The 24,222-nt window shown below is 48.4% G+C and overlaps 6 protein-coding genes across 6 annotated transcripts, besides 6 other annotated features; 3 read left to right on the plus strand and 3 right to left on the minus strand.

The window, feature by feature from the left end:
* Positions 1–30: 30 nt before the first annotated feature.
* On the minus strand, positions 31–1,473 carry FPSE_00503 (uncharacterized protein; the record flags this gene model as incomplete). Its single annotated transcript, XM_009253623.1, has 1 exon — positions 31–1,473. The coding sequence occupies one exon, from the start codon at positions 1,471–1,473 to the stop codon at positions 31–33; it is 1,443 nt and encodes a 480-aa protein (XP_009251898.1).
* A 470-nt stretch (positions 1,474–1,943) lies between these two features.
* On the plus strand, positions 1,944–2,678 carry FPSE_00502 (uncharacterized protein; the record flags this gene model as incomplete). The annotated part of the gene is made up of 2 exons (XM_009253622.1): positions 1,944–2,085; positions 2,134–2,678. 2 exons carry the CDS (start codon positions 1,944–1,946, stop codon positions 2,676–2,678), a joined length of 687 nt encoding a protein of 228 aa, XP_009251897.1.
* Positions 2,679–4,607: 1,929 nt separating this feature from the next.
* FPSE_00501 (uncharacterized protein) lies at positions 4,608–4,803 on the plus strand (the record flags this gene model as incomplete). Its single annotated transcript, XM_009253621.1, has 2 exons — positions 4,608–4,630; positions 4,677–4,803. 2 exons carry the CDS (start codon positions 4,608–4,610, stop codon positions 4,801–4,803), a joined length of 150 nt encoding a protein of 49 aa, XP_009251896.1.
* Positions 4,804–4,944: 141 nt separating this feature from the next.
* Positions 4,945–4,973: a microsatellite.
* Positions 4,974–9,042: 4,069 nt separating this feature from the next.
* Positions 9,043–9,062: a repeat region.
* Positions 9,063–10,955: 1,893 nt separating this feature from the next.
* Positions 10,956–11,718, minus strand: FPSE_00500 (uncharacterized protein; the record flags this gene model as incomplete). The annotated part of the gene is made up of 4 exons (XM_009253620.1): positions 10,956–10,997; positions 11,028–11,212; positions 11,301–11,332; positions 11,624–11,718. The coding sequence occupies 4 exons, from the start codon at positions 11,716–11,718 to the stop codon at positions 10,956–10,958; spliced, it is 354 nt and encodes a 117-aa protein (XP_009251895.1).
* Positions 11,688–11,718: a microsatellite.
* Positions 11,719–12,238: 520 nt separating this feature from the next.
* Positions 12,239–12,271: a repeat region.
* An 897-nt stretch (positions 12,272–13,168) lies between these two features.
* FPSE_00499 (uncharacterized protein) lies at positions 13,169–16,883 on the plus strand (the record flags this gene model as incomplete). The annotated part of the gene is made up of 5 exons (XM_009253619.1): positions 13,169–13,996; positions 14,046–14,155; positions 14,210–15,685; positions 15,739–16,470; positions 16,523–16,883. The coding sequence occupies 5 exons, from the start codon at positions 13,169–13,171 to the stop codon at positions 16,881–16,883; spliced, it is 3,507 nt and encodes a 1,168-aa protein (XP_009251894.1).
* Positions 13,277–13,305: a repeat region.
* Positions 13,481–13,584: a microsatellite.
* Positions 16,884–17,390: 507 nt separating the features above from the next.
* Positions 17,391–24,036, minus strand: FPSE_00498 (uncharacterized protein; the record flags this gene model as incomplete). Its single annotated transcript, XM_009253618.1, has 16 exons — positions 17,391–17,501; positions 17,556–17,571; positions 17,691–17,757; positions 17,931–18,049; position 18,330; positions 18,568–18,937; positions 18,968–19,427; positions 20,159–20,280; positions 20,359–20,451; positions 20,635–20,947; positions 21,141–21,146; positions 21,203–21,288; positions 21,697–22,016; positions 22,077–23,358; positions 23,406–23,815; positions 23,874–24,036. The coding sequence occupies 16 exons, from the start codon at positions 24,034–24,036 to the stop codon at positions 17,391–17,393; spliced, it is 3,939 nt and encodes a 1,312-aa protein (XP_009251893.1).
* Positions 24,037–24,222: the final 186 nt, after the last annotated feature.

Raw genomic sequence — 24,222 nt, forward strand, 5'->3', positions numbered from 1 at the left:
AGTGTTCGAGAACAAAATTCATGCTCTATGCTACGTAAATGTAATCTTTTTCCCCATGAGACTCTTGTATGCATCGTCGACAGCCTTTCTCTTCCGCTGTTTCACTTCTTCATCCTCTTGTACTTCCTCCTCCTCGGCGATATCCTCAGGACCTGGCACTTGAGGTGCCCAAGCCCGGATCTGCCCGTCCATATGAGAACTGTACACAGCTCCGATGGAGTTACCGCCGCCCATAACAGACCCAACAGGACGTCCTGACCCCCCGGATGAACGCCAAACTATGCCTGTTATTCTATTTCGTCCCATCTCACTACCTCGTGGCCCTACGGGGTTTGTCACACCCGGGCTTCGGAGCCGTTTTACAATATTGCCGTCATGGAGATCAAGAATGAGAATCTCCTGATCATTTGGCCAAAACAAAAAGTTGTTACCGGTCGAGAGATGAGACGGGGTTACCAAGATACTTGCCGTCTTTGCGTGTTGATTTTGAATCAAGGAACCAAAGCTCGCAAGAGTGTTGGCCCCTGTAGCAGCGTCCCATACGCGAATGCGGCGGTCAAGGCCTGCTGATATAATGTACTTTCCATCGTCTGTCCACTGCAGGCCATTTACTGCGTCGTCATGTGCCTGGGCAGAGGCACGAAAGTGTGGGATCTGGCTCGAGTCCACGCCTGCCGCATTCAGATGCTTCATCTTGTGAACAATGCCCAATGAATCTTCTTGGTCCAACAATGCGACGACGCCACCAGCACGTCTGATATCCCATATTCGAGCTTTCCCATCTGCATGTCCACTCACAAGGATATGCTCGTGGCGCGGACTCCATGCTGTTGACAGTACAGGGCCGCCGTGTGCCACAAGAGCTTGTATCGCAGACCCAGACTTCAAGTCCACCAGCCGGACTGCCGAGTTCTGCGTAGCGCATGCGACAATTAGATGGTCTGCGACTGGACTTGTTGAGTGTGAGTATATTGTTGCGTTCAGGTCGAATGTTGCCGACAGGGCGCAGCGCTGCGTGGCCCATAGCTTCAGCTTCTTGTCATAGGAACTCGAGAGGAAAGCGTCCGGGTCAAAGGGGTAGAATGCGACATGCGTGATACCATGACTATGCCCTGGAGAATTCTCTTCCCTTGCAGACCTCGCTATACTACTAACGGGGCGAAAAGTGTGCACATTTTGAGGGTTTCCGCCAGCTTCAAGGTCCCACACCTTGATGCCGCCCTCGGCACCGCCCGATAGAAGGATCCGGCCGTCGAATTTCTCTAGGGCGATGCTGTTGACGCCCGCTCCATGAGCTTTTATGTTGTGAGCGCGCTCATCTACGCCTGAGGGATCAGTCCTGGCTGCTCTCTCGCCATTAAAGCGATGCTGAGGCGCTGGCGCAAACGAGCGTAGTAGTTCTGAGGTTATGGAGCGGCTGAAGCCCTGAGGGGCAAAATCGCCCACTTCACGAGCGAGGAGATTGGACTGCATTCATTTGGGTTGTGCAAGAAACAAAGATACGGTTAGCTGGTTACTACTTAAGCAAGCTAGTATCCAAAGCTACTATACCCGTCTTAATGACTGTACTTGCCTGTTGGAGGTTGAATTGATGATGCGAGCTGATGATGTCAGCTGGACCTAAGGAGGGTCGTCCCGGACGAACCACCTACCTGCTTTTAGCACTCACTGATGAATCCACAATTGACAACCTAAACTTTGCTTCTTCAAAAGCCTTAACTCAACAACGTCAATAAAATCAGAACCATAATTGGTCATCTACGTCTTCTCATCAGATTTTTTGTTCTTTCAAGATTTGGGCTGGAACCATATACTCGTAATAGGATTGCCCCACAAACAATGCACATTCGTGGATACAATGAGGACCTGAAAACCACAATATTTTCTTCACCTTAAAACAAACACTGGCCTGCAGAGCAGCCTGGTATCACATTATCGTCACTATGGATATCTCCAAGAACCGCACGCGTATAATACCCGTACATGAAGCAGACCTGCCCTCAGAAAGAGGTAGCGCCGCCGCCGAAGAACATCTCAACAAAGGAACGAAACGCAGACATGCAACCGTCTACGACGCTGTAGCAGGTAATCTATGTGGTCATATGCCTATTGCATTGAGCTCACATTAAGCAGGTAAAGTTTCATACAATCAAGGCCCCGGCTCAGAGGCAGAGGAAGCTCAGTATGCACCTCGCCATCCAAAATCTATCAGATACTCCACAAAGGACGTCCCTTTAGCCCCTGATGAGGTCCTCTTCAGACGGAAAGACGCACCCGAGCGCTATCTTGAGCACGACATCTACTACTCTCATGAGCGCGATCTTCCCCGCGGTGGCCAGGGTGTTCTGCCGGAGAGTGATCTTCTGAAAGCCATTCATGCATATGCCAGCTCATACTACAGCGCGAGAAACCGCGAGCGTCAGGCCACAGATGACAGGAACGTCACTGACCGAAGTATGGATGAAACGGCCCTTTTGGCGTTTGGCATCCTGCTTGAGGAGGCTGGGAAAGAGGTCCTTGGGCGACGAGGTGACCTTGTCTTTACCGAGGGCGCAGACGACGCTCCTGGAGATGGACCCGAGCCAACCCGTGACGCCACCCAATTCGTTGGACACCACGACATATCTCTGCGAGGACGACCGAAACGGAGAAAGGTTGCCGATAGTGATATGGAGTGATGCAGGTCGTTGCTTCGGTTGGAAAGCCTTTCCAACTTCCGTCATCTTGACTACAGACCTATCCAAACTCTCGTAATGGAAGGTGGTTGAACTCCAAAAACCCTGTTGGGTCGTCGAAACAGCTGGTTACGGCCGATAACATAGCATATATCATTGGACTTTATAATTCAGGGCTTGAGGTTTACTTCATTATGAAACACCATAATGTGAGGGCGAAGCCTTGGAAAAGCACTGACTGGAATTAGTCTTGCTTAGTGGTGGAATATCATCTGCTATTATGAATTTGCCAGCTGTTAACCCCAAGGTACGAAACATGTGACCAGATCCGCGATATGGCTTCTGAAAGTTGTTTCTCAGGTTGTACCTACCTGCCTGCTCTATGCAACTTATTAACCCCCAGGCCTATATCAAGACAACAGCGTTGCACTCAGCTTGGTTACACAAACAAGAACGTCAACAATTCCGTTTCGGCAGCACATTATCAAAGTCGGACCGCTTGGACGCACCGTATCACCGTACGGTGCCACAGTAACTCCTTTGCAGAGCCTTCGGCAAAGACTTTTGAGGAATTATATGGAATATCGGAATTTGGCCTAGGATACCTACGAAGTGATGATACAGGGTATCTTTGTTTACATGCTCACTCTGGGAAGGGATTGGTTAACTACCGAAATACTAAAATAAAAAAAATACCATACGAATTGGTTCGGTGTATTAAGTGTCCCACTTGTAGAATGGACTACAAAAAAACCCTGAGATTGACAATTCTCAATCCTGGCTTTTACGAAGAAGGATCATGGCTGTGACATCCCAGCCCGACTGAGCGTAGGTGTGCCAGGTTGGACCCGACATTTGGGTAACGCAAACATAGCTTCAGGGTTTCTGGTTTGCTACTTGTTCGCAGAAGCTGCCTTTCTGATGGAAGATGGAAGATGGAAGATCCTCAGGATTCTGCAATCAATCGGCCCATTCTCAGTGTATCCAGTTCAGCCTGAAGCCGGCAGAAACAGCTCGGCATCCATCATACTGGGGAAACTGGAGTCTCGTTTCACAAATGGAAGTCGGTCAATCTCCATCAGGGCATGCTGTCGATCAGTCTGTGAAAATTTAATCTTCTTCAACCAAGTACCCTTGTCCTCGGGTCTGATGTACGCATCGCATAACTACCCCGAGTCTTTTCATCTCATCACATTCTTTGTCATCATTTCCTCACGCTCAATAACGTCGGCATCATCGGGGTGAAGCATATGTACAAAGTTTGAACAACTGTTTGTGAAGTACAATGTACGTTGACTCACATCCGAAGACCGCTACCTCCGGCTAAGCACAGGCACTCACTACTGGACCAAGAAACTAAGAAACAGGCCACTTTGATCGAGGCGCTGAACCTTGTCTCATCTACGGACGAAGCAATGAATGGGCTATTCTTTCAATACAAAACGGTATATGGAGCCAATGTACCAATCATGTAATATACCGTCTGCCCCTCGGCAGGCCTGGCTCTTGAATCTCACGGCACGGACCTCTCATCAGCTACGATGGCGTAGGATCGACCTCTAAGCATCTTGCAGTACTGTACTCTGTACCGCAAGGCTGTCGAGTTCAGAGGCATATCTCCGAGGTTTTGCGTGAGGCTGCAACGAAACCAGCCCTTGTTATTTTAGAACCAACGTTGACTCGTGTACAGAAGTTGCCCTGCTTCCAAATAGCCGTTGCAGAGCTATTTGCACCTTTGCACATGCATACACACATACATCACCACCCTGCAGCGGTTGATTGACCCGTTCTTTGCCCTTTCTGGGCATCAAATGCGACGTTAAGCCCCAATCCTACTCTATCAGCGATGGCAGTAAGAATCCTTTATACCGAAGCAGCCTTGCTATGTTATCTTCAAGAAAGATACGAAGCAAGTTGTATGTACAGTACATGATGGTTGTCACATCATCACAGTTGTAATAGTGCTTCAGCAATTTCGGCTCATGGTACTAAAAAGATCAGCAAACTGGAGCCGTGGATTCAGAAATGGGGAAACGTCCGCTTTGAACGCGTCGCGCGACTCAACGCCGAGATCCCGGACCATGCCATGAACGAAGATCAAAGAAACCATGACGCTGCGCATACATAGCAATCACAAATCGATGTCCAAACGCCATCACCATGTCACAAATTCGTCGCGTGTTGGTGACGAGACGAACGAACGCAGCAAACAAGCCAGTCAAGCAAGATCGTGCACGCACTACATAGGCGTCATGGGATCGATTTCTTCCACTGCATTACATTGCATTGCATTGCATTATACTCGATTGTTAGCTGCCGATTCACCTGGAGGAACGCAGACTTGTCGGCCACGTACTCTTGCATTCGGGACTTTGATTTATCTCTTTGCCGCAGTATGTCGAGTTCCGCTCAGGCCTGGTGAGATGATACGATGATATCAACGAATCATATCATGGCGTGGCGTTTCTCAATGCGATATCTGTTGCACGTGTTGAACATAGTTTCCAGGTCATGTGGTTATGTTGATCAATCAGCAACTCGACCAGCACAAAGTTTGTATCGCAATCCCCGCTCGTAATAGTATTCGGTGACTGGTGCCAATAATATTTTATCATTCCCCGCATCGGTGTGCAAATTGTCTCTCGTGACTCAAGTGGCCACAGCGGTGATGATGACAACAACAACAGATGCTTGTTGTCTACCGTGGAGTTTGGAGGTTGATTGATACGATCAAGATCTGAATTCAATTCTAAGCCTGATCAGTCTCAGTATCAGTATCAGTTAGGCTGACCTCTCTCGTACATGTATGTGGCTTCGTGTACCTGGGCTGATATCGTGCCAAGCACACACCTGGATGCTAACGACAAGGTTTGTCTTATTGGAACTGAGACACGGTACTGTTAGTGCTGTCGCGTTAGATTTCAGGTTACGGACAGAGGATATGACTCTGCCAAGCAGATCAATCAGAGGCACAGAATTCCCATACATGCTATTCGGTTTAACACGGCGATTTGATACTATGGAACGATAATCGCCCCTTGAATTTAGCCTGAGGGGGTCAACATATATCCATAGTCTGACCACAAAGGTAAGCGTGATGCCCATCTTGCTGTTTTGGCTGATGCATGCATCTTTTTCTATACGTGATGACTCTATTGTCAAGTTTAACAATCCATCGAATCCACAATCCATCTTAGAGATTGGGGCTTTTGGTCTGAGCAGGGTCATGTCGCTTGCGGATGAGTTTCAGGATCCATGGAGTGTTATAGATATCGCACCTATCTACAGTGAATACCCTATACTGGGACGATGATTTACCAAGTGTCTTGTCAAGCTGGCGAAATTCAACACGTTTACCTTCCAATAAACGATGATGTGAAATTAAAGAATGGGGTCACAACGAGGCTTACGAGCTATACAAATATAAATTGTAACAGATCTTGTATCATTCGAATCCGACTTGATGCCAGAGTGAAGCAGTGTATCGGAGTATGAGAGAAGTTACAGATAGTTCCTATGTCTTTCTTCTAGAAATGCGTCGCAAAAGCGTGCATGGCATGGCACCCATGCACGAGACAATACCTGCAACGGTTAGGTGTTCTCGCGTAATTGATAGCATACGTACATAGCTTCGCTCCCAGTACGATCCCTAATCCGAGAATGTTTGTTTACTCGCTTACGAGAGAGGTCAGCTGCAATTTGCTGCGATTCGCTATACCCACATTGGTCCCAGTGCTCGAGCAAGGGAAGAAGGCCATGACAGGCTGAAGCGACGGCTTGCCATGACCGACAACATGGATACGGCACCTCCAATGTCTCAGCTCCCAAACCAATCTTGATTCGTGCAGACATGTAGTTACAAAATGCCGTAGTGCATTCGGTATTAGGTGTGTATATCCAGCAGCTTGGTGGTTTCTTGCCGACTGTTGAAATAAACTTCTTTTTATAGTCGTCCCTCAAACGTTATCCGTATGCATTGGAACACAATCTGGACTAGAAGTCGGTCGTAGATCGCTTTTACTCATTCATGTTGGCGGTGTTCCGCTGCGCCGCTTAGTCACAGCGATGCTTTCACTCACAATTCAGCTAACAGCGTACAGATGAGTTTCTGACCAAAGATCGTACTACACCACAGCAGTAGCGTACGGAACTCAAAGAAACCGATTCCGGGTTCGCACCGGCCCGCAGGCGGCTCCCTTCTGTTGGGTCGTCTCGAGGGTCCTTTTGCTAGAGTGTCAAGATTCTCATTCACATCTCTAGCCAAAACTAGAACTGACTCGTTGCTGTGGTTTTGCTTTTCCCTGCAGTCGTTTCCCCCCCCCCCCTGCTTCTGCTGCGACGCCTGCAAGTCGGGCTCGACTCTGAGAGGTTACCTTGACCCAGTTCCACGTCGTCGGTGCCCCTCGTGTTTCTGTCGGTGTGTGGCTTGCTCATCCCGGCTACTATTACTGTACATTGCATTGCAGTTCAGCACAGCGCTATACTAGATGTACAGCACAAGCCACCGAAGTGGAAATCATGCCTAACATTTAACACTTCTTTGTGGCCACAGTCCCTCCTCCCTGTCCTCGCGTACGCATGACGTCGCATTCAACGACGCCTTCAGCGACGCCAACCTCCCAGACTTCATTTTAGCGGCGTCCCAGAGATCTGGAAAGCTCAAAAGACGGGCGCTCACCGTTCTCAACCAGGGTCTAATACCGGACCTCCCGTTGAGGGCTTGAACAAAGTATTAGATAAACAGCAGCAGATTGATGACATGTATCTACGTATTTCACACCTTTGTGGACTGTCATCCTGAGTGTTTGCACGCCTCTGACGTGACAATGTCCTGGCTCATGGGCCGTGATCCCAGGACGCAGGACACGCTAGAAAGATGGTCCAGGTCAGGAAGGATCATCTCAACCAATGATTGAACGGGATCCGATTGTTATTCTCTGAACACAGCCGGACAATATGCCAAAGCCAGGTGAGGAGCCGGTGTGACATTTTGAGAATGCCAGGGCAGATATCTGATGGAGGGAGCTTCCTGCCTCTGATTTTATCAAGGACATGGCAATACCACACAGTCTGCCATGGCGCCCCTCTCCTGCTTGGCAAACCATCGGGATTGTACATAATTCAGACCAGACCCCTGGCCAGAGGCGAAAGTTGGGCACAAATACCAGTTCGTACCGACGGGCCAAAGAAGTACACGCCTGCTGTATAATGTAGGTAGTCTGATGAATGTCAGTAGGTGACGTTACGTTAAGGCCCTTTGGGTACAGGATCGATCATGCCAGGTACAGGTACACAAATACTTCTAGGGGCGATTTTCTTCAACTGGGCGGTGCGTGCACGCTCCTCTCGGCCGATTCGACAGCCAAGCTGAGGCTATTAAGTAGCCTGGGTACCTGGGACTGCTCGGCGAGTCAGATTGAGCGCGTCTTTGAGCCCCGCGGTTTTTTTTTGGCCCATCGGCAGGACTATGTATCTTTCTCTATCCCTTTCTTTCTTGGGATGACTCGAATCAATGTGTCTATGTGCGGAGTATAATTGCCAGAGACATCCCAAAAAGGTTGTTCTGATGGATCTCCAAGCGACGATTTCATGCACTCCCCATGCAAGAAATATACGCTGTGACAAAATGACTCCCAGTCCCAGCAAACTCAAACCGACAGCACGGTGTCTAAAATGATCTGTATCCATAAATCCAAGACATCGACCGGGCCTAAGAGTAGCAGATGAGGCCATGTCACGTTCCAGAAGCCTTTTTGAGCAAGGGCACCGTTGTTGGTGACTTGGCGAACCGATATGAGCATGGCCGGGATCCCCGCCTTCCAGACGTTTGAAAGGAACGTCAAGAACGTTGGAAAGCAGGAAGCTACCCTAGCACACATATGATTCCAAAAAGACCTATTCTCTATGCGGTGAATAGATGAGATCCACCGACTGAGAAGTCTTGCTGGAGATTGAGATTCACCGTATCTGCTTGTAAAGAGATCAAGGAGCGGTGACGGCCATTGCCTCATCGTGACTTGCTGCCACTGGCAACTCAACGTAGGTGGTGAGCAGTCAACTCTTGCTAGTTGCGCATTAGCCAACAACCTAGGTAATGCCGGGTCTGCTATCTCACTTTGTCGGTCAGAGTGAGAGAATAAAGAGCTAGGAGTTGTGCTATGCCTTCCGTTCGTGGTTTGGCTTCCTAGTACAAGATTTTAGTTGAGTACTTAGACTGGGAGTTGTTATTAACTGAAAATCTCATCGAATGAACGCTGAGACAGGTCAAAGCGTTGGCTGGAACCGGGTTATTCAGATCATCACTGAACCAGGGCTTTGTCATGATTGTAAGCAATCTTGTTGGTTGTATACACTGTATAGAAATGGGTTTTTTTTTTTTTTTTTTTTGCTCATCGTCAATGTCAATGAGTAAGTGACCAAGCCTTTCCAAGGTAGACATCTCTCTCTGCAAGTATTGAGGGAGAGAGAGCTTGAAAATCACTGAAAGACGCAGCTAGACAGCTCCATGGTGATCAAATTAGAGTGGAGCATGCCCCCAGCTTGATGGCGTTTTTTTTTTGTCGATGCGTCGAATATTGGAAGGATGCATGGAAGAAGAAAAGGTAGGCCGAGTCCAAGTAAGCCTAGCCCGTTCAGCTCGCATGAATTTTGGCAACTGTAAAGATATGCCGTGTATGGTATTGTTACGCGATCCACAACCTGCAAACTCCAAGCATCCTATGCCTGCTTGACTATGTAAAATCAAAGAGCGCTCAGAGTCTATCGCAAGAAGGTTTGGGCAGAAAATCCGGGGAGGAGGATATCAACCAAAATCCAGTGCTGAACCACAAGCGATCATCGGAATTGTGAAACAAGAGCACGGAACAAACCAAACCACCGTCCCTCATCCATCAGGGTCAGGACAGGACAGGCTTCGGCAACCGAGAGCTTTGACCTGAATTGCTTGCTTGCTGTATGTACTCGTGCTCAACGCTCGAGCAAGTCAAGGTGGTGGTAATATCCACTGATCCATGGGAGCGAGATGATCGACAAGGTCTTTCCAGGGGGCGGTTACTGGACAGTTGCTGTTGGCTTAGAAGTCCCGTCTGTATGGATACTCTGTGGCCCAGAGGGGAGCTATTGTCGTGCTTGTCCCCGTATATTTGTTCATACAGACTCGGCAAGTGATATCTGCATGACAGAGTGCAGCAGACAGGACAGAGCTTTTGGATAACGGCACTTCAACTCCGACATATGGACGTAGCAACATCAAGATACTTGAAGTGCACCGGGGTCGTAGGGAGACTCAAAGCTACCAAGGTAACAATTCAAACCTAGAGCGTCGTGTTTGTTGATTGCAAATTGTGATGTAGGATGTAGGCATCTATAATGTCTCTGCTAAATTAAGAAGTGAGGTTGGGAAAGCACAGCTCAAGTAATGGCCATTGCTTGAAATACGAATGATTTCCATTCGACGCCAGGTTGATTGTTGATGACGATTATTAATCTTTTGGACATTCTTGCGAACGCTACCAGGTAACTAGGTAAGAATGCTGTTAATATAATTTGCGAGACAGCTACCTACCTACCTACCTAGGTGCCTAGGCCAAGAGCGGAATCTGGCCGCATAGAACGAAAGAGCAATCTGGTGCAAGTTCACACCAACGAAGAGATCAAAGAAAATCAACTGCCTTAGTATCTGTTAGGTACCTAACCAATAGGCAATCGTGTTACTTTGTAGATGCTTACTGCCGCTTCGAGAGTCACCTGCAATATTTCACGTGGTCCAGTCTCGGAGAAAGCGCACCGCACCACAGAACAGCGCTGCATTGTTCCGCACAGGTGCTGGACAAGGAATCGCCGAGGCAGGGAGAGACAGACCTTTTGTCAATGATAAATTGTGATTGTACACCCACCGTGATGATCAGTGTCTGTGCTACCGAGACGATGCTCCATGTCGGTACTGGACAAACTCGAGAACTTTGCACCTACCTAATTACAGAAGCGATCTCACAAGGAGGGGGAAGAATGTGAGACCTGTCGGATCTCAATGTACCGAGAATATGGATGCACCATGTTCAACGAAGGGTCTTTGGGAACGATACGATACATTAGTGGCTTGGACCCCTCACGTATACGTATTTTACGTATTACACAGATACGTACAGTTACATGGGACAACGCTGACAGTAAGATATATTGTGTGGATAAACCAGCATGGCAAAGTAGCTTATGCATTCACTTACACAGCAGTGTTGGTCGGCGTTGGGTATCAAGATTCCCGTTATCTTTCACCTCTTTTCAACGGCCCGTAATGGGCCGGCAAACCTTCTTCTCCATGATCTGCAACTTCAGTTGACTATGTATACATACAAAGCATTCTAGACTGGACGTGTGAGGAGTGTATGTGCCTATCCGTCTCCTTCTCGTGCTCCGAGTTTCACCAAACTTTGGTAATGGATGGACTTTAAGCTCACCCCACGAATAAGAGATCCAAACTCTGGTCTGACCTACTGCAACGTTGGACACTCTTTTTACTGTTCCCGAGCGAGTTGACGCTGTCTAGTAGATAGTATTGCTGTGTTTATCACTGTATGTATAGCAAGTAGACTACTCTGTACACATATATGAATTTGGGTTACGTACAGCATGATTTGACATCGGCCATATCGCCCGCTCTATAAACCACCAAAGTATAGGAGGTAGTCTAGTACTAACGTAATTTTTTTTCTTTCTTTCATCACCATACAAAGTTAGGTTGTCTACTAAGATATCCACTGGAGTTTCAGGAAGAAAGCTGGTGGGAAAAACTCTGCGAGATAACTGCGCTAGTGGGCCTGAAAGACATATCAGTTGCGCGCTACACGACGCCTTCTAGGAGTTGGGCTCCACGCTGCGACCACGAGGCCTCCACTGTAACTCAGCGCACCACCATAATCTCCCTCGTTTACCACTTTACCTTTACTAACCTCCACCCGTCTGGAGCTTGTACCTTTTGGTTTGCACGGTCCGTCGCATGGCCGCTCGTGAGCGTCCATCCGTCCATGTCCATCCATCCATCCATTTCGAAGTTGCGGTGTTGAACAGTTCCATCGCATGTCGCGCTTGATTGCATTTACATGCGCATACGCATGCACAGCACTATCTATCCAGGTATGTATTCGCTTGCTTACATGCTTATCTGCTTACCTGCTCTGGTACAGTCAGTCAGTCAGTACTTTGTCCATCCTGCGACCACGACGTTTCTGCCCGCTTCGTTGACCGTATGCGGCAATCATCGACCGACCTAAACCCCAATTATTCACTCAGCTCTACAGACTACCTACCTACGGTATGGTACCGTACTGTACAGTACAGTGCATACCGGCCTTAATAAAGTAAGGGCAGCAGAAGAAAACACTAGACCACGCCAGCGGGTAGCGACCTACGTCTGTCTGTCGAGTACCGCTGCAGGCCACTGTGTTGTACAGCTACAGTTCGCGGTTCCAGGTACAGTGACTTTCATCTCCCTGCTGGAAACCCTTCCTCCACTTGGTTCGCGGTGCATGGGGTGGCAGAAAAAAACGGGCAGCAGGGGTCCGCCCAAGGAAAGGAAAGGGAAGGGAAAAAAAAAAAAGAGAGTCTTCGCCGACATCATCCCCCCAGTCACAGCCAGGCATCTAGGTTCCCTGACCCCCTGGTCTTGTTTAGCCTCCTCCGACTGTCAACTCGGCAGGGTCGGTTCGTCAACTGGCTCCAAACCTACCTGCGTCGGGCCCGCCCAAGCCCGCCCACCCCCGGCAGACCGTCTTTTGTGCCTTGGGGTTTGAGGCTGTCGGTCCCAGATTTGCGCTCGACTTGAAGTCGACATCATACTTGCCCAAGAATCGACCCGTTCGCTCACCAATTTTGCGCCTTTCTTCCCTCAATCCCCAGCTCTCCCACAGTCCCGAGCGCGTACCTTTGCATCGCCCACGCTGCCCTTGCTCCTCTCACTGTGCAATACAATTCGTTTCGCTACCAGCATCGCGTCTGTGCTTTCCCACCGCTGTCCGTCTCCCAGGTACCGAAAAGAGCTTGTCGAATCTCCATCTCGTCTCTGCCCAACTGCTGATCCTACCGCGTCACTGGGGCCCGGGCTGGCTGGCTGGCTGGAAGAGTCTACTCGACATCTCGTTTCTCTCTTCCTGTCTCTCCTCCGTACCTCTCTCAAACCTCACTCACTTCTCACTGACGGGTACGGTACTTCGTACACATACATGTCATCATACCCAGTCGTTTCAGACACGCCCACCCCCATGCTTTCCTGGTCTCTCAACCTCTCTTCCTAAAGGGCCCAATTATCACCCGCCCCTCCAGCTTCCAAAGCAATTGGAAGCTTCACTTCACTCCCCGGGGCTTTCTTTTTGTTTCGCCTCTGCCATTATCCTCTCGTACCTATCCATGGCCACCGCCTCTACGTGGTCCCTGCTTCTCTCTTCGCCTTGTTCCTGATTATGTGTGCAAGTACTACAATACATATATAGTACTCAAGCATGGATCCAGCACCTCCCGATAGTAAACGTCCGCGCCTCTCTTCGTGGCCTGTCGGTACACCTCAACAAGGAGTATCACTACCACATCCTCACGCTCATCAACTCCCACCGCCGCCCCCGCCGCCTCCGCCCGGCGCTCTACATCACCCTCATCCTCCCCCGAGCCCGTATCAGCATTATCCTCCTCGACCTATTGAGCATTCTTCAGCTCCGCCGACGCCTTCTCACGCTGCGCCCGCGCAACCGCATCACGAATCCGATCGTCGCCATCATGAGCCAGAGCCCTATCCTCCTGTTCAAGAATACCACCGACAGCAACACCCGCATCAACATCCGCAGCAACATCCGCCGCAACACCCACATCAGCACCCGCAGCAACATTCGCAGCAGCACCAACCACAGCACCAGCAACAGCACCCGTCTCTGCCTCCATCACCGGCGCATCCAGCGCATCACCCGTACCCGCCTTACGGCCCAAGAGATCCTCCGATAAAACGAGACCCTGCCGAGGATCAACGCCGACCTAATTCGACGGGCCATGCGCCCGAGGGGATGTCGTCCACACCACATCTCCCGCCGACTTCGCTTCCACCACCACCGCCTCCCGGCGCATACTCGGATAACTCGCGACACATGAATTACGACAGCGCGCCTTCCATGCCCCCAACTCCGGGCGGCTACCGTGCGCCCAGCTATCCTCCGCCCACCCCTGTACCTCACCCAGCATCTTACGAGCAACATGGAGGATACCCCTCAGCCCATGAGCCATTTTATAGTGTGTATTCGTCGTCTGTGCCCGCCAAGAAGAAGAACACGCGAGCTTCACAGGTACTATTTCCGCCAGGCTCCAATTCGCTTAAATACTAATAAAAAGTAGGCGTGTGACAGCTGTCGGCAGTTAAAGGCCAAGTGCGACGAGACAAAGCCATGCAAAACTTGCAAAGAAAAGGGCGTGGAATGTAAATACCGTGACCCTGTTCCTAAAGCGTAGGTTTGGTAATTTCTTTCCGTTAAGGTACCATAACTAAATCCAGTGAGTAGTACGGATAAGGCCCAAGCCGACATTCTAGATGGTCTCAGCACTGTCCAGACCACACTCAATTCGATCATTTCGCATTTAGGACAGGTCGATAAAAGGATGATCAAGATTGAGTCGGTCTTGCCAAAACATCTTATGACATCGGCGCTTAAAACCGAACCGTCCGTTGAAGATGAGTACAAACGAGCGCCAGCATCGCCTTATGTAGCCAACGGGGCTTCTGTCGACCCTTACTACGCTGATCCTCACCGCGACCACCCCTCATCCGAATCCATGCCACTTCGTATGATGGCTGAAGATGAGATGGAGGTTGAGCCCGGCCCACCAGTACCTCCTGGAGAGCCTGCTATTCCTATTAATCACACGACGTTAGCAGGGCTGCTTTTGGAATGGCCGTCTGTCCGTGAACTGACAAAGCATCACATTGAGCGAGAAGGTATTCGATATATCAGCGAGTATCCCATTAGCCAGGAGCAAAACCGAGGAGTCTTGATCGTTTATGGGCGAGGCGAAGATTCGCACCCTTCGCGACACGTTCGCGAACCGACCGACCATGGCAACCTGGATATGGCTGACGATTCATCCGATATGGCATCTCCTTCACCAGCGGCCGATTGGGGTCAATTGGGCGGACTCAGTCCTCCGGATCAAGTGGAATACAAGGGCGGCGTCTTGGCATTTGACGGAAACCCCGACTTCTCAGAGTCGAAAGTATGGGCATATGTCGAGAGTTTCAAAGAAAACATCCTCAACATGCACCCTATCATACAGCCCAAGTTACTGGATTATTGGGTCAGACACTTCCTTGATAATCTCCCAGCCTCACACCCACGATCCACAAAACCCCAAGCATCCAAGCCTACATTTGCTGTTGGAGGAGGTTCACAAACGCCAGAAGCTGCAGGCTCAAAAAGGAAACGATCGCCAGGGCCGGATGGTTCCGAGCCACCCACACCCGCGCCACAACGTGCTGGCCGACCAGATCGGTCCATCCACAGCGCTCTAGTCCTTACCGTTCTGGCTTTGGGCAAGGTCTGCCTTCACCGCGATAACGTACCTGACGTTGTTCACCCAACCGAACAGCTTCCCCATGGTAGCCCGGCCATTCGCAACGGAGCTATCCCGCCTTCACCCAACCAAGGCTCCCCTCCCGGATACTCATCCCACTCGCATTCTTCAGGCCTGCCCTCCCCTAAGGAGCAAGAAAGGAATGCGCATAGCCGCCGATCATCCATTCATGGTGTGGGCGGTTTCCGCTCCGGCTACAGCTTGAAAAAGAACTATGAGGTGATACCTGGCTTGGAGTATTTTGCATATGCCACAGATATTCTTGGCAACCACCTTGGCGCGTACAACAATATGAAGAATGTTTATGCCAACATCTTTGCTGGGTTATATCATGGTCAGCTGGGTAGACCGATGGAAAGTTTTGCTTTCATTCACAAAGCCAGCCACAAGTTGCAGGTCATCATGAGACCGTAAGTTTTGAGGAGCCTGATTCAAAGGTTGCCAGCGACTAACCAGATTACAGGAGCTTGGATAAGATGAGAAGAATAAAGCGGAACAGCGAATTCATCCAGGAGACCAAGTACAACCAGCTTGCTCTGACTTTCTGGACTTGTCTGCAGCTTGAGAGTGATCTCATTGCTGAAATGCAACTTCCTCCGTCTGGACTGCTATCCTATGAAGATGATATGCCACACCCCAACATGAGTCTGTTGGAAGGCTTCGACCAACGCATCCTGGACAGTTACCCAGGCCAGTTATATCTGCGAACTCACTTGAACAGCATACACAGGATGTTTTACGCGCCCGAAGATCCCGCCAAAACAGGCAAGGATAAGTTCAGAAACGTAGGTGTTGTGTCTGACGCTGTTTCGGGTATGCACTGGGTTGCACCAAGCTTCGCATTTCGAGAGGATGACCCACCAGCCGACGATATCTTGGCTGCAAGATTGCGGGCAAAGTACTGGGGTGCTCAGGTTATTACCTACCGCCCTTTTATCCGACAGATTCTCCAGTTCTCGCACTCGATCAAGAACCATGCTTCGAGTCCCAACTTCCCCAGCGTCAGCTCGGAATTTCGACAAGACGTCACTGCGCCTGTCATTCACCCCAAGGCCAGGAAGATTGGAGACATTGATCCCCAAGTGGTTGAGCTAGCCAAGAAGGGCATCAAGGCACTTATCGAGAGTACCCGCGCTTTCCATGGTCTAGGAGACAAGAGGCCGATTATCACCAACATCTTCGGCACTGCCCATGCGTGAGTTCCCCTCTAAACCATGTTTTCAATCAACCATGCTGACCAATTCCAGTCAATGGGGCAACCTCTTGGTCCTTTCGGCTGCTTTCCGCGACCCTGTGCTTCACAGCTATGTGGACGAGGAACTGCTGCGAACTTTGTTCCATAAAACAATCCAGTTCTTGCGACAATCAGCAACAGCAACAAGTGCACTTCGAACGGATATGCACATTCTTGAGGGCCTTCAGAGAGACCTCTTCAGCTATGATCCTAGGACCAACTCGAGTTTCTCGAGCGGCACGAGCGCGCCTGGCTACCACACCCCAAGGCCCGTTGCCATGGCTGCACCTCCCCAGATGCCTCATTCAATGAGCGATCAAGGACACCCACGTTCCATGCCTCATCATCTTCAGATGACATCGCACGGGCAGTAGTCGGATCAATGTAATTCAATTCTCACACTCAATCCCACACTGATGACTTTCTTATCAACTTTTCATCATGAAATGGCGTTTTTGGGATCTGATTCAAACGCGCCGCAAGAGATCTTGGTGGTGCGTTCCAAGACGCCTCGCCAACCAAGATGCACTTGACGGATAACGCAACAATACCCTTTGCGCACGGATTGCGCACATTCGGATATGGCCAGGATGGATGGATGGATGGCGCACCGCACCGCACCATTATGTCGAGTACAGGTATCTCGAGGTTGGTTCCAGCCTACCTAGTGCCTTTTCGACTTGTTACTTGTACCATCAGTAGTGACGTACAGCAAAAGAATACCCCCTTGGGGTGCAAACCCCAATTCGAACACATGCGGTTGTATATACATTGATGGATGTATTTTCTTTTTGGCTTTGCCAGTCATTTGCTTGATTTCGCTTATAGAGAAGCACATCTGTTATTTGTTTTGATTTATTTACAAGAATTGCATTGCATGGTTACTTGGTATGGCAAATGGTTTTCTGAACATCATGGATCTCGATTTTTCCTTTTTGACGTGGAGGGATTCGGAGGAGATACCACTCATGGTTGCTGAGCATTACATATACCTAGTACATACACATATTGGATGGGAAAGAGGAGGAAAATACTTGCAAGCTTACTGTCATTTTGTTTTTACTGGATATTTAGAGGCAACTCGACTTCGAAAAGAGGCCAAAATTATACATAGCCAATGAAGCAAATACTTAAATCTTGATTGATGAACTGTGAACAAAAAAAAAAGTAAAGAGACATACAGGCCCGTGTTTCCTGTATGTTCAATGACGCCATTGAGGCCCTCGCCCTCTAATCCTGGCACTCTTCCTGCATCCCATTCATTGCATGCAGCATCTCGATAGAGGCTAGCAAACACCAACAGCCCAGCCCAGACCAGACCAGACAGGCAGTCCCCTGCCCCTGAAGATGCATAGCACTAACAGTGCGTGAAATGCGTGGGGGAGGCACCGTTCCATTGTAGCATAAAGGTACGTACATACTGCCCGCCCCTGATCTGAGCGTCACCCCACTAAAAGAAAAGGCCTTCCAGAAGGTTTTGTTTGTGGCCTTCTTCGGCGTTTCCGTTCGTGCTTCTAGAACGTTAGTGATGCGAGGGGGACTAGAAAAGGGGGAGACAGTAACTGGCTACTATCTATGTTGCGACTTGACTCAGTTGGAATGATAAGTCGATTTATCTCTACACACCGACTCCCAGATTCGTTCCCTACCATGTCTCGAACGAGTCATACTAACAATGAATTTTGGGTGGAAATCACAGGGATTCAGTTTTGACGCTGACAAGGAAAAAGCAATTCGTTTTAAAGATTCACAGCAGGGGTAGCAAAACACGAGAATTAGATAAGCAGGCATTGGCTATAGGCATTGCGAGAACCACTCACTCTATACGTAAATATACTTGCATCAGACCCAAGCAGCGAAGCGGTCAATCAAGTAGTGCCCACGCCGAGGGTGACCGTCGTCTCTCTCACGTTGTCTTGATGCCGAGACTGTATGCTACTGTGGCATGCGAGTCCATGAATATTTTAGGTAGCCTCAACGGCCATGAAACGAAGTATGTGGCCCGCAACGACTGGCAATGACGTTGTGTCTAGGCCCCGATCTTATAGAATTTCTTACTGAACTCTTCCTCCAACAACTTGAATGCCTTCAGGACCAAGATTAATCCACCCTTTCTGTCCGCGCTCGACTGTGACGTAGTATTGGCAGCAGTCGACCCAGTGTTTTCGGGCTCTGTCTCGTCGTCGCTGTCGTCCTCCCAGCTATCCGCAATAACGGCTTTAGACTTCTTGACAGTCTTCTCGACAGTCTTCTCGACAACCTCCTCTGGTTTCTGCGTCTCGGTCTCTTCTGGTTCCTCCATGAAGGTGTCATCCTCACCAAAACCATCTGGATTATAGTCTCCTTCAGCACTCATGGCACCCTTTAGACTGGTCACAATGGTCTTGAGCACAAGTGAAAAATCTTTTAGGTAAAACCAGATGTCTCCCTGTTTGATATGGTTGTTACGTATGAGTACTTTTAAACTACTATATTTGAAAAAGTCGTAGAGATAAGCGTTGAATTTAGTGTCAGTATCGTGAGGCCAGATGGGGATGTATGATATGGCAGACTCTTCTAAGAAGACCCTGACTCGCATGTCTGAGCATAACTCTTTGATGGTTGTGAAACTATCGCCAAATCCAGACAAGGCTGTGAACGGTGACCGAATGACGGCTGGGTTTCTACCCATAAATGAGGAGTCGCAAGGCTTTCTGGACCCAACCAACACTTTGGTCAAGGGTAGTTCTCGGTCTGGTTTATCGTGCAGATGTTGGCAGATATATGAGCTGATATAATCTTTGAAGATTGACAAGACATCTTGATTGTGGCTAATCATGAGCTTCTCTGCCGGCTCTGGCAGCTGCCTTAAAAAGATTTCAGATGGAGACCGGGCTGCTAGAGTAACACGCTTTGGTGTTCGCTTGATGGGAATGCGGCTGAAAAGATGACTGAGTATTAGCATTAACTTATGAAGAACTTGTTCCTGAGCATTTTCGATGTCTGTACATAATATGTGAAAATAGCCACTATAAAGTAAAGAGTGAAAGGCAAAAATGGCATTCTTAGTGAAATATAAGTGGCTAATTAGCCCGGTAAAGTTCATAGGTGTACCCTTTGCCGATAAAAGATTCTGTTGTCGTAAGTACTTGATTGAGAACTGCAAGTGATGTTTAATAGATATTTCGGCATCTAGTCCTCTAAGATATAATTGAGTTTGAGATAAGAGGGCATTAACTGCATTAACTGCGAAAGGGCAGTTATCTATACCATTAAGAAGGATAAATAGTTGGAGGATTAGAGTAGTTAAAATAGGGAACTAGCCTCTTAGGGCCGGTAAGCATGAGGACATAATTTTATAAACTCGCTCTTAGGTAATGCCATTAAAAACAATATTGCCTAAAAGGTTAAAGCCTCTTTGTCTAGTATGACCAGAGGCCTGTCAATAGTTCTAAGGCAATAAGAAAATAGAATTACCACTGAAAATAATGGTTTTATAGGGCATATTGATACTAAGTGTGAGCGTCCTAGTTGCGATAACTACCCTAAGGTAGCCCCGGCGAAATAGCATTTCCACACTGGACTCTGTTAGCTGGAACAGTACGAAGCTGTGAGGTGGTCATGAAATTTATCGAGCGGCCTGGAGTATGCCTTAAAAGGGAATACTTACATCTGACGATAGCGCCGGTTCATACCAGCATGGTGGACACCTAACCTACGACGAAGAGCATCAATCAGCCATAAGTCAACTGTCTCCTTGGTGAGACTGCTAACCATATCATCGAAATCACGCTGATGTATCCTTGATATGTCTGCAAAACTAAATTGATCTAAATGTGCCTTCGGGTCGAAGCTATCCCATCGACTAACCTCATTACTCTCTTCCTCACGAGCTAGGTCAAGCTTGGAAAGATTTTCCTCGTCGTCGAGGGCCTCAGATCGACGAGGAACACGAATACCTTCCTTTTGCTTCTTTCATTGCTTGAATCTTTGGAGTTTTTGCCGCTATGTATTGTCTTTTTCTTTGAAGTTGTGCTCTGCCTTTTGGAGTTCGAGTAGAATGTGTCGGACGTATTGTTCACATTGTGAGCGGTCGTAGTTGAACATGAGAGCCGGCAGAGCATCTAGTTTGTGGAGATCACAGACTAAAGGGAAGAGTTTCTCAAAGTGTCGCTCAAGAGTAACAAAGGGTTGATCCGGAGACTCCAAATTCCGAAGGCTCTCTTGTAGGTCTGGAAATGGTGAATTCTCCATTTGCATGGCTCCCCTAAGCACAACCTTGAGGTCCTTCTCCCATTCAATAACATGATGCTTCTCAATCCACTCAGGCAAGACATCCACAGGATCTAATTTTGCCGTGTCTGACAAAAGTGTCGCAGCGAATGTCTTTCTCATGTGCTTCCACAGTGTGAGACAATCTCGTGCCTCGAGGCTCACATCGTCCAACACAAATCTGTTTCTACACAATATCAGTGGAATTCATCAACTGAAACGTAAAATAACCTACCGATCCTTTAGAGCGACCACTGGATGTACAAAGCTGAAGTTATGACTGATGCTGTCGCCTTCGTTTAAGCCAGGGACAGGAAGCTGTGCCAAGTTCGAGAGGCCCTCGAAGGCAAAATCCTTCAGTGGATTATATATGAACTTACAGAGATCTAAATATCTTACCCCATGAATGACCATCTTTATATTATAACCCTTTTATGCTTACAATATTGCTAGCCAGTCTTTAAGCTCGTTAGGGTTGCCTACTGTAGCCGAAAGGGCAATAATAGGGCAGGGGGCAAGTAATAACAGCTATTCCTATACAACACTATTATCTGCCTATCCCATATAATAGACCTCATTAAAGATTATCCTCTTAACTCGGCGAGACTATGCATTTATGCCGACTGTATTTGTAGAAGACAGTAATATGATTTGCAGTATATAGGGCATAGTGACTAAGATCTGACACTAAGATAGGTTATTGATACAGTAGTCTCAGGTATGAACTGCCTATATCGATTTGCCTAATTGCTGTCGGTATGACTTAGAGAATTATACTTCGATTTCTACAGCAATCTGATTTACTAAGGCTTTCATTAGCACTATATAGACCAAAACCCTATCGTCACTCTCTTTAAGTACTTTCTTTATTACATAGAAAGAGATAAATGTTTTACCTGCCGATATTAGCGCTACTACCAAAACGCTTTTGTTTACATCGATACAATCGAGAACATCACGTTGCCAGGCATTAGGCTCGAACTGCACTTTAGCATCCGGCTGAGAGTCGAACTGTCTGTCCATGTAGGGACCGCCATGTTCAAGTTGCAGAAGTCGAGTGTTTTTGACCAGCTTGGGAATCCCCTTTAGCGTTATTGGCCTGATGAAGAACGGGAGTGTTCGAGAAGTCTCGAGAGTGGCAATGGGCAACGGAGTCGCTGCTAGTACCTTGAGGATCTGCTGCACCGCGCTGGCAATTTCATGTGTACAATTAGCCGACTTGGATATTTTCCCAAGCCAGTTCCAGATCATTGAAACTAGATACAACCCTAACAATGTTAGGAGTATGCCAATAACATAATGAGACCGTCACTTACCTTCAAGTGAATACTCACAAGTTTTCTTACGCACCTGGGTCCATATCTCCATCAAGACATGACATAAATACAACTGTACCTCTGGCTTTACGGCATCGTGATTACCGCTAGATCCTTTGGATTGGAAATCCAGAGCCTTGAGGTAGCGGTCGATTGGGCTATTGACCTTTTCAAATTCGTTGTATTTATCGCGCCAGTGGTTCAGGATATCCATCAGCTTTACCTGTGCTTTCTGATCAATTAGTTTTTGTGCTTCCATAATGGCACTCTGTTTGCCTCCTTTTCCGGGTTTCTGTTTGTGATGCTTTGGCTGAGCAATCTTGCTGGCAGTACTAATGCTCTGTTTCGGCCGAGAGCTAACCACAATGGTTTCTCGATTGAAGGTCTTGCCAGTGATACTAGTAAGACTTGCCGCATAGGAAGAGACTTCAGCCATTCGTAGCTGCATTTTCTTCTGTCGAGCCTTTTCAACCCAAATGGGATACCTCTCACGGCTTTTGAGTTGGGTGATAGGTTTGTAGGCATGCCAATGTCTGAGATCTTCGAACACAAGCTCTGCATTAGGATCTTGAGTCTCTTCTGACTCTCCGATCTCGACATCTTTCAGAAAAGTGTCCAGTACCGGATGACTGAAAGGCAGTGCAGTCAAGTTCTTTCCAGCTTTTGGTGGAGGGCGCGAGACCTTGGATGGCTTGAGTGTAGCAAAGGGTTTCTTGGGTTCTGGGTTCCGTCCTCTGAAAGTCTCATTGTAGAGAACATTGGCATGCTCCAAAATTTCGGTGGGAACCTCTCCTTCGCTTCTAATCGCCCGGAGGAAATAGAAAAATACTCGTCCATCGACGATGTCAAAAAGCTCACAACCTTCCTGTTCATTCAATTCGGATGGCACCTCCATTAAACCTTGGGTTGTTGCGCAGAACATGTGGAGAAATTCATGGTCTTGACTTGACACAATTTCATCATCCTTAGAAACTTCCACGCAGGCCCTCTCCTGAAGAGAGCAATGCCGCAGAGTTGCGGCCTGGAGGAGGAAGGCTTCCACTCGATGCAAGTCAGCTTCGATGATTTTGTTTGTAGAAGCGCAATGCTCGATGTAGGCACGACAGAAAACCACAGCATGTTTGTCTCTTCCGGCGAGATTTGTATCGCTGAAAGAATGTTGAGTTGTTTGTAGAAGCACTGCTTTTGAAAGCGATAAAGGCTCCTTCGCCTCAATCTCTGGCAACTGGAGAGATGAGCCACACAGAGCATTTTTCTTTCCACTCAATAATGACACAAACACCTATAGGGATTAGTAAGTTCGTCATGGTAACTTGGAAAGAGCCTAACCTTTGAACTTCTCCAGGTGATAGAATTAATAATTCCAACGTGCCTTCCACTTTCCATGACTTCCATTATCACGTGTTGCAGGTGAGTAGCCTGGTCGACGTTGGCAGCTCTGCCGTCATCGCATAGCATGAAATGCACACCGTGGCCGGACAAGTAGTTTTTGCATTCATTGCTTTTGAAGGAGTCGAATTCAAGAATCCGAAAATCAAGGTTCGACTTGATGAAGTGCTGAATAAGAATTCGACGAGTTAGGCGGTATTTGGCACCTTTGGTCGAGCCAACTGCCTGTTGGGAAACGCAAATATTCTCGTGATCTCTGAAGAAGAGAACATCGAAGTTGCAATCCCGCCGTTTCAACTCGCTGAGTACCTTTTCGACGGCGTGCACGGCGTGCAAAAGCTGAAAGCCTTCTACAGATATAGGGTCAGATGCGGATCTTGTGGATAAGGAGTCAGGCAAGAGGCTTACCATCAAGATCGACTTTCGCTTCCGTCAAACAGTAGCGAATGAGTGACTCGCCATGAATCGCGAACAACTCTTGGCCAGCAAAGTCTCCTACAATGTCCACTGTAAGCGGACTCTGGTCTTGATACCAGTCTCGGAGCTTCTTGGTGGTATCTTTAGAGTCCATGATGATGGCTTTGTCGACTGGACTGTTCCATGAGAAGGATGGGAAAGTGCCAAAGGGGACCCGAGAAGAAAGGAGTGACTGATAGTCGAAAAGTGAAGTGGGAGAGTGAGGTGCCCAGAGACAAGGTGCGCGGAGAAGGCGGGTGCTTTGTCAAGATGGAAGGAGCACTTGCTTGCCAGCGTCTGC

This window comes from Fusarium pseudograminearum, chromosome 1 (assembly GCF_000303195.2).
Source record: "Fusarium pseudograminearum CS3096 chromosome 1, whole genome shotgun sequence".
Taxonomy (NCBI): domain Eukaryota; kingdom Fungi; phylum Ascomycota; class Sordariomycetes; order Hypocreales; family Nectriaceae; genus Fusarium; species Fusarium pseudograminearum.